General features: G+C 45.5%; 1 protein-coding gene across 1 annotated transcript; it reads right to left on the bottom strand.

Annotated features, from left to right (window-relative positions):
• Positions 1 to 3,465: 3,465 nt before the first annotated feature.
• Positions 3,466 to 7,558, bottom strand: LOC138353668 (uncharacterized). Its single transcript, XM_069306852.1, has 2 exons — positions 4,577 to 7,558; positions 3,466 to 4,187 (listed from the first exon to the last, which is right to left on the bottom strand). The coding sequence occupies exon 1, from the start codon at positions 7,360 to 7,362 to the stop codon at positions 5,320 to 5,322; it is 2,043 nt and encodes a 680-aa protein (XP_069162953.1). The 5' UTR covers positions 7,363 to 7,558; the 3' UTR covers positions 3,466 to 4,187; positions 4,577 to 5,319.
• Positions 7,559 to 10,148: the final 2,590 nt, after the last annotated feature.

Genomic DNA, 10,148 nt, shown 5'->3' with positions numbered 1-10,148 from the left:
TATATACGTTAATTAATATACTTCGATAGCAATTTGTATAATGATAAGTGGACTGTATTTCTGCAATAATCTCTTAATCTCACAAATCGATCCTCTACACATTAGGGGGGTTTATATTAATTTATATATATGCAGCCAATCAAACTACAGTAATAGACTACATACATTGAAGAGGTTCCTTATCTTATAGTACAGCTGACCTTAATCCACCAGGTATAACTAGGATGTAGACACCAAATTATCCTCTTTGAGGTAGCTTCCATCACCCAGTAACTGGTGCACAAAGTCTTGCTTCCTCGTCTTGACCTGTTAAAAGGGCGCTAGCTATAAAGCCAGAATCCTATATATGACAGGTATATCAGAGAACACTGTACATGGAACCTTAAAGACCTGGCTAATTACCTTTAGTATGAGGCGATTTCGTGATCTAACCGGGACACCCTACCCAATGACATTAATGGCCACTAATGATAGATAAACGGGTTTCGGAAAGACACTTAACTTGAATTTGTTGACAGCGTGTGATAATGGTACACCTTTGGTTTCCATAACACTTCGTCCAAGTAAAATTAACAGGAGCTGAATTGCTCCCTGCGCCTCTGGTCTAGTATAAACAATGGCCGCCCCTCCTCCCTCACTGACGCCTGGCCTACATTGTCCAGATGTCAGAAAGTGATAGAAGGGTCACATTTACTCTACTTTAATACTGATAATTAAGTTAATTTATATGAGATGTTTTTATGATGGTAAAGTCCAAAGACTAATGTATTTAAGAATAATTCCCACCATAATAGGTGGTGATTTATAATAGTATGTGGTGATGATATCCCATTTTCTATAGACGGTAATTCCACTACAAGTTACGTTTTCTATGGGTTAACTTGTTTATACAACACAGCTATTATTATCTGTCTGTATGATATATTAAAATGGTGTCGAATTTTCCGACATAATTCCCCAGGGGCTGCTCACGGGTCGAAGTCCTATTTAGAACAGACGAACACCGATACTCCTCCTTCGAATTATTAGATTAATTTGATGTTAGTAGTTAGTAATCACACATTTGTGCGTCTGTTCGTACAGGACAGATGTCCCGTACTAAAGTTGCAGGGGTTTGAAGTCTATTGCGATTTCATTTCCCTGTCAACTCTTGAAAGGCTAATATTCAAGCCTTATTACATATTATTTAACCCAGAAGACTGGATGTGATCAAGTACTACAGTCAAGTATGATTCAGGGACTGCAGTGAGATCAGTGACATTAGATATAACTTGAAGTTTGTTCAGGTAACTGGTCACTGATATATAAACACTGAGGCCCATGGAATACATCTTGATTAAATAATAAATGTATCAAATCAGTCATCAGATGTATTGGGGTTTAATTTAGTTAATTGATTCAGAAGATTGAATAGCTCATCATTAAAGCAAAGAATTATTCTGAGACTGCAGTGGGTTCAGTGACATTGGTCGCAGTGACTTGTAGCTGGTTTAGGCTACTGTTCACTGATTTGCCACTGAGGCCTCATGAACTCATCTCCAGCTTCATATGATGATACTAACATCAACCTCTGTTGGTATAGTCAGCTGTAATCTCCTTAGTATAATGCTACTGGAGAAATATAATCAGCTGACAAATTTAGATTTCTACTGGTATTGTTTATCTGCAGGCATAGGTCTCCTCAGGCTTGATACTGGGCCTGAGAGTAATTTACCTCCTGCAGAGTTTAACATGGTTATACCCTGATATTTAGTAGGGCTACCGATGAATCGATGGCAATAGTCTGTCCCAACAAGGAGACCGAAGTCGGTGAGGTGATCAGACTTAATATTATCTGCCAATTTTATTCCTCTATTTCTCAGGAATTTGGCTGTTGCTCTCAGACCTTGAACTTGTAGGTCTACTGGTATTTTGTCCACCACAATGGCTTGTACTCGACAGACGTACCTGCCTAAACGTACTGATGGTTATACCACCTGGTAGACTTGAGGTCCTGCATCTGTTACAAACCCTGAGATATTGAATGACATCTGGGCTACAGGCCTTAATTGTAATTCATCTGCCAACTTTTTAGTGATATATGTTCTCTGGGATCCTTGGTCAAACAACCCACGGGTATGGACCTTGGCCCTCTTATTCAGGATGGTAATTTGGGCAGTAGGCAAAGTCGTATTACCTTTAGACTTTGCCGATTGGACACTCTTTGTTTGTTGCACCTTGCAGTACTGTACTGTGGTGGGAATGCTATCTTCCACCTTGGGTCTTGAATACGTTAATTTCGTATATTTGCACAGTGCTGCATGGTGCCTACCTCTTCTACACCTGTTGCAGGTGTTGAATTGGGTATCACAATAGTCTATGTTGTGTGACTTGAGACACCTTGCACATCTCCCTAATTCCTGGAGTCGCTCAATACGAGTGTCTCTGGTTGGATAATTAGGACAACGGTATGTTGAATGTTTATTTTTGCAGAACATACACGTCCCCCAGCCTACTGCACGTTTGGAAGTTACCGGTTTGGGTGAACTAGTAACAGTAGGCTTGGAGGATGCTGCTGCATTGTCAGATTTTCTGCAACTTGATGTTAGAGTAATTGACTGATGTTTGTTTGTGGAAGTTGTTTTACCCTTTAATTGACTATTATTTTCTATTTCTGAAGGCTTGCAAGAGGCTTTAACTTCCTCATTTGCTCGTCGTTTGTTTATGATGGAAGTAAACCTTCAGTGATGTCCTGTACTGTCAGGATGGTGTTATGTTGATGTGCATATAATTCATCTAGTATATCGCTGGACAATTTTCGTTGAAGGACTACTTTGGTCATCCATTCACTAGTAGTTATATCAACCTTAAGACTGAATGTTCTTAGTAGTGACTCAAACTCCATGCTGAAGGATTGTAATGAGTCAGCAGTCTGATCAGGTTGAGGTAAATCCAGCAATTGTAGTACTAGATGTATGACAGTTTTCTCATTGCCAGCATTATCCATACTGGCTAGTTGGTGAAGCCTTGTGGGGCTTGTACTTGGGCTGCTCATAATACTGAACAAACTCTAATGATAGCCTAGGGTAAATTCTGCACTCACTAGTATTATAGACTGTGGGTTGGTTGGTGTTGTCGTCGTTGATCCTTCTCTACGGACAACCCAACCCACAACTCGGTAGAGTGCTTATACTTCACTAGGAGATCACACTAGGCGCTTCTGGCTCTTGGAGAGGGGCTCAACGTCACACGTTTAGGGGATGCGGCTCCAACACTTAGCCTCGTTGTCACGTGCACACACCCACTCGAGCCGCTGTGACTCCCCACTCTCTCCTTAGATAAGATATGATCTCCTCAATCCCCTATGACTTACTAGTATTACCTCCTACCCTGTCCACAGCAGTGGTTCTTGGTTCTTTCTCTCTCCTTCTTTACTACCTCTACTACCTCCTGGGAAGCCTCACTAGGACAAGGGCAAACACCAGCAAATTGTGACACATTTACTGAACAAAGCACATACACGATACATACACACATATAATAATAATGAATCCTATACTCTATAATATCACAATCAGGTTGCACTCCAATACCATCAGAACTCTATTATCAGCTTATCAAGTGGTATCCTACCTCCTGGTTCACCACCTGATACTATTAACTTCCTCAAGTTGGTCAAGCCTACACACTGTTACACCATCAGCAAGATAACATATATATATAGAAAATCAGCATTTGAATGCAATAACATATACCAGTATAAATGTTCATTGATACTTCAGTATAAAAAATTCCTTGACATAAGAATGCCAACAGTCACTCACCTCTCACTGCGTCTTGCACGCTAATGACAACCAAACACTATCAACTCCCTACTAGTAATCCACCAGAACTTCCCCTTCCACCTCTGGAAGTTCACAACCCTAATATCCTTAGGTTCTTCCGGGCTTCACTACCAGGATCCTCTGCAGCTCCTCCCGGCTGCTATCATGAAGTTTCCTTGTGTAACTACGGTGCTTCACCCTTCTGTTAGGTTCTTCCACAGCTCTCTTGGCTGCTACACCACCTCTACAGAAGCACGTGACACTCCTCTTCACTGCTGCTTCTCCTCACAGCTCGAGGTCCTCTGCTCCACTACCTCGGAGTCTCATTAGCTACATCATCTGCTGGCTTCGAAGTTCTCAGCAACTTCTTCCCCAAAGACAAACCTGCAACCCATCGACACTCCAATAAAATGTTCCCCTTTAACACATAAACAAAAATAACCACACAATATGCTTGCCTCAAACCTCTATCTGTCCTCTACATACAGTGAGAGTGGACTCCCCCGTTTTGGGCGGGTCCATACTCCACCTCGCCTGGCGGCGGCGTCCTCACTCGCTGGGAGGGTCTTCCTCCATCCGGAGCCGGCTCCCTCAGTCGTCCGCCAGCGCTCAGAGAGGACGGACGTCGCTCCGTGTTCCTCCCTCTTCACTCTCCTATTTCAGGCTTTCTGCCTTATTAAAACATGTCTAACTTATAAATAAACATCGCTACTGTCGCTGGGCACACGACCAACTACAAACAATCACTATGAACTGGCGTTTATCGTGCTTACCACAGATTAATTGGTCGAGGGCGCTTTCCCTCTGACGGCGTCTGGTCAGGGCGCTCCACACAGCCCACAATAATGCTTCTGGGCGATTTAATATCTGCTCGTCGACCAGGACTTGAGACCACAACGTTCCCAGCTCGATTCCACAGCTGGTACGTCCGCACACTTCTCTTCTCTTCGAGATATATCACTAGGGGTTCCCTTCTGGCGGGAGCTCAAACGGAGCGCGGCTTCCCCCTGCGATGTCTGGCACTCAAGTGAGGTCAAGGTCCTCCAGAAGCGAGCCTCACGCCTCCAGCAAAATGTCCACATCTCCTAGCCAGTCATTTATCTATTTCCTTACTTACTGCCCATAATCTTAAATTGTTTTACATATCCAACCAGCCATTTTTCATATGGGTTATCACCGCAATATTCGCTAGACCTTCTAATCAGGTCAGGCTTGACGAATAACTCTCAAGAAGGGAGACTCGTTTCTCCTGCAGGCTGAGATCATAACACTCCCCTCCCCTTATTTTTGAGAGTTATTCCAGTGGCAAAGCTCGGGATAATACATCCGCCACCACACTGTCTCGTTCTTCACCCCATATACTCTCTTAGGAGTCTACAAATAATTCGTTGCACCTTGCAACATCCGGCTCACAACTCTCCAGAAACATGGTCTTCTCACAAACGATTTGACTTCTCTGGCACCTCTTGGCTAGGCTGTCCTCCTTGGACGCCTGCAATCCATTGGCCCACTCTACTTACTGTCTCCACCCTCCGTTTCCTCGTCTTCTCTTCACGTCCAGAGTCAGACATCTACTGTCTGTACCTCCTCTGTCGTCTTCACTCTTCCATCTACTGCCATTATACTTTCGTCTCCTGTCATCATACTTCACTCCATCGTCTTCACCGACGCTCCTCCTTTTCGTCTCCTCATTTATCTGAGACCTCATCCTGTTCGACTCCCACCTAGTCCTCGGCTTTCCTCTATTCCTCCATGCTTGTATCATCTTCCTCTTCCCACACTTTTCACTTCTATACCACTCCATTTCTTCTCCTTCAACTCTCCTTCGTTCCCTAAAAGTTTCTTCGGGCACTGTACTACAACCAACAGCACTCGACTGTACATGTCGCTTTACCTCTCCTTGTGTGCTCGTAAGCACCTCTCCACACATACTGTCTCTTCTCCTTTCATTTTCTCGGTTATTACTCTTCTTCACTATCTTTTCTTCACGTTTTCTGTGGAACATGTCAACTCCTGACATCTCAAACAACTTAACTCTACTATCCAGATGCCTCTGTGCTCGTGGACAACGTGACGCTCTATTTCCGTCCTCAGTATGTCCACATCTTTCCTCATTCCTACTCAGCACAGTTGCATTCACCTTCCGACCCTTAATTTCAGCAGTCTGGGCTCTACTCAGGTCCGCTCTCTTCACATGATTCTTCTTCGGCTGGGTCATCCTCACTTTCGACCTCACCGAGACTCCATTTGCCTGGGCTGGACCTTCATCAAACAGCCATGCTATATCTACATCGATATCTTCCACTGGTTGAATCGACACTGTATCATCTTCTCCAGCGTCTTCCTTGTCGGCCACCTCTGCCTTCCTCACTACCGAGACAGGGTACTCAATGGCTTGGCGGTCTCCTGACGCATCTCCTCGGAAGTCAGTCAGGTTCACACTCTCAGGTGTCCCACCCGTGCCGTGGCCTTCTGGGCACTCCTCTGGCACAGTCTCCACTATGACTCTTGGCAACACCTTTGTCCCGCACAAGTCATTCCCCAGGATCACTTGGACTCCTGGAATAGGTATGTCGGGGCACACTCCCAACATCACCTCTGCCGACACATATTCCGACCTTAGCTGGACAGCACATACGGGCATGTCACTCTCCGACAATAACCCATATACTTTCATCTTCCCACTGCCAGCTAATCGTCGATCATTCCCAATCAGGCTTCTCACGATCAAGCTCTGATTAGCTCCGGTATCTCTTAAGATACCAACTTCTACCTCAGGTTGGCCTCTTATACTGATCCAACCTTTACTCATGAACGGTCTATACCTCTCGTTCACTAAGTTCATCTTCTGTGGTTTGTCTCGGAACACATTAGTATATTTACCTCGGGGGTCACACATGGCCAGGGTCACAACTCTCTTGCCCTGCCGACAATCTCGCATCACGTGACCCAATCCGTTACAATTGTAACATCTCATCTGGGAAAAGTCTCTTCTATATGTACCAAAGCGGCTCTGACTCTGCCCACTCGTATTGGAGTTCCTCGGGCCAGACGTACTACTCGTACTCTGTGGAGCTTTACTGGACTCTTGATTCCCTGGATAACGATTAGTTTCTCGTTTTGCTCCTCCATCCTCACTTTCAGATGAAGTGCGCGACCTACTCTTCTGAGTTCCAGGGTACTTACTTTTATCTGCCCATTTATCAAAATTTTTCTCATCCCAGACTCTTCTGGGTTTCTCATAATTTCTTCCTCCCCAGACTCCATTGGATCTGCCATTGCTGCATCTCGCCTCACTTCTCACTCTGTTCTCCCTCAAGCTCTTGTATGCTTCAGTAATCATATCCGCCCTATCTGCGGCATCTTTCACCTCCATTATCCCTGCTTCTTGGATCTTGAACTTTGTTTCGGGATGCATCATCTCCAAGAACTTCTCCATGACCATCAGTTGCTTCAGGTCAGCATAAGATCCAACTCCAGCAGCCTCAATCCACTTCTGGAATCGTCTTTCCAGATCTCTTGCTGTCTCAGCAAACGTACACGCTCCAACTTTGATCATCTCTCTGAAGCGCTTTCTATAAGCTTCTGGGGTTAACTGAAACGAGCGCAAAATGCTGCTCTTTACCGTGGCATAATCCTGGCACTCTTCCAGTGACAATTGGGTGTATGCCTCCCTGGCTGCACCGGTCAATCTTAACTGGACCAGCTGGGCCCATTCCTCCTGTGGCCACTCCTTGATGCTGGCTACTTTTTCAAAGTGCTCGAAAAAGCTCTCTGCCTCTTCGGGAACAAACAAGGGAATGTCCTTCTCCCTAACCCTAACCTCTGGTGGGTGTGATACCTGGGTGGTGCTCTCTGGCAACCCATGTTCAATCCTCTGCTCAGCCAAGGTTCTATTCGCTTCTATCTGCATTTGTTTTGTTCTCTCTTTTTCTTTTTCGACCTGGGCTTTTTCTTTTTCGACCTGGGCTTTTTCTTTTTCGACCTGGGCTTTTTCTTTTTCGACCTCTAGTCTTGCTTTCTCTTTTTCTATTTCCAGTCTGGTTTTTTCTTTTTCCTTCTCTGCTTCATTTTTCATCTGGAGTTCTAATTTCATCTTTTCCAGCTGGAACTGTCTCTCCTTGTCCTCTCGTTGTTGCTGCATCTGGAGCTCTAACTGGAATCTCTCCAAGCTCCTATTTCGGCTACTCCTGCTACTGCGGCTACTCTTGCTGCTCCTACTCGATCCCTGGGATCTCACTTCATCCTGCCCATCATCCTCCTTTCTACTTTCAGCTCCTTCCTGGGCTCCTTGTTCTGCCGCTTCACTTCTGGCTCTCAACTGCCTCAGGATCTCATCCTTCATCCCAGCTACTTTAGATGCTTTCAACCTGATGCCACATTTTTCTGCTATTTGTTTCAATTGATCCCTCGTGCAACCTTCGAAATCCTCAGGCTTGCCTGACTCCACAAACGCTTGCACCTTATCCATCTTTGTCCTGTGAGTCTTCCCAAGAGAGAATATACACCTGCGTTCACACAGTTTATCTATTTCAGCAAGGGTGTACAAATCCACTCTTGGACAGGGTGTGGGTGTGTCAGTTCACTCTCCCGGACACAGGCCCCCAATTTATTATAGACTGTGGGTTGGTTGGTGTTGTCGTCGTTGATCCTTCTCTACGGACAACCCAACCCACAACTCGGTAGAGTGCTTATACTTCACTAGGAGATCACACTAGGCGCTTCTGGCTCTTGGAGAGGGGCTCAACGTCACACGTTTAGGGGATGCGGCTCCAACACTTAGCCTCGTTGTCACGTGCACACACCCACTCGAGCCGCTGTGACTCCCCACTCTCTCCTTAGATAAGATATGATCTCCTCAATCCCCTATGACTTACTAGTATTACCTCCTACCCTGTCCACAGCAGTGGTTCTTGGTTCTTTCTCTCTCCTTCTTTACTACCTCCTGGGAAGCCTCACTAGGACAAGGGCAAACACCAGCAAATTGTGACACATTTACTGAACAAAGCACATACACGATACATACACACATATAATAATAATGAATCCTATACTCTATAATATCACAATCAGGTTGCACTCCAATACCATCAGAACTCTATTATCAGCTTATCAAGTGGTATCCTACCTCCTGGTTCACCACCTGATACTATTAACTTCCTCAAGTTGGTCAAGCCTACACACTGTTACACCATCAGCAAGATAACATATATATATAGAAAATCAGCATTTGAATGCAATAACATATACCAGTATAAATGTTCATTGATACTTCAGTATAAAAAATTCCTTGACATAAGAATGCCAACAGTCACTCACCTCTCACTGCGTCTTGCACGCTAATGACAACCAAACACTATCAACTCCCTACTAGTAATCCACCAGAACTTCCCCTTCCACCTCTGGAAGTTCACAACCCTAATATCCTTAGGTTCTTCCGGGCTTCACTACCAGGATCCTCTGCAGCTCCTCCCGGCTGCTATCATGAAGTTTCCTTGTGTAACTACGGTGCTTCACCCTTCTGTTAGGTTCTTCCACAGCTCTCTTGGCTGCTACACCACCTCTACAGAAGCACGTGACACTCCTCTTCACTGCTGCTTCTCCTCACAGCTCGAGGTCCTCTGCTCCACTACCTCGGAGTCTCATTAGCTACATCATCTGCTGGCTTCGAAGTTCTCAGCAACTTCTTCCCCAAAGACAAACCTGCAACCCATCGACACTCCAATAAAATGTTCCCCTTTAACACATAAACAAAAATAACCACACAATATGCTTGCCTCAAACCTCTATCTGTCCTCTACATACAGTGAGAGTGGACTCCCCCGTTTTGGGCGGGTCCATACTCCACCTCGCCTGGCGGCGGCGTCCTCACTCGCTGGGAGGGTCTTCCTCCATCCGGAGCCGGCTCCCTCAGTCGTCCGCCAGCGCTCAGAGAGGACGGACGTCGCTCCGTGTTCCTCCCTCTTCACTCTCCTATTTCAGGCTTTCTGCCTTATTAAAACATGTCTAACTTATAAATAAACATCGCTACTGTCGCTGGGCACACGACCAACTACAAACAATCACTATGAACTGGCGTTTATCGTGCTTACCACAGATTAATTGGTCGAGGGCGCTTTCCCTCTGACGGCGTCTGGTCAGGGCGCTCCACACAGCCCACAATAATGCTTCTGGGCGATTTAATATCTGCTCGTCGACCAGGACTTGAGACCACAACGTTCCCAGCTCGATTCCACAGCTGGTACGTCCGCACACTTCTCTTCTCTTCGAGATATATCACTAGGGGTTCCCTTCTGGCGGGAGCTCAAACGGAGCGCGGCTTCCCCCTGCGATGTCTGGCACTCA

This window comes from Procambarus clarkii, chromosome 59 (assembly GCF_040958095.1).
Source record: "Procambarus clarkii isolate CNS0578487 chromosome 59, FALCON_Pclarkii_2.0, whole genome shotgun sequence".
NCBI lineage: Eukaryota > Metazoa > Arthropoda > Malacostraca > Decapoda > Cambaridae > Procambarus > Procambarus clarkii.
Note: the sequence above shows the minus strand (reverse complement) of the source record. Positions and strands in the feature narration are given on the sequence as shown.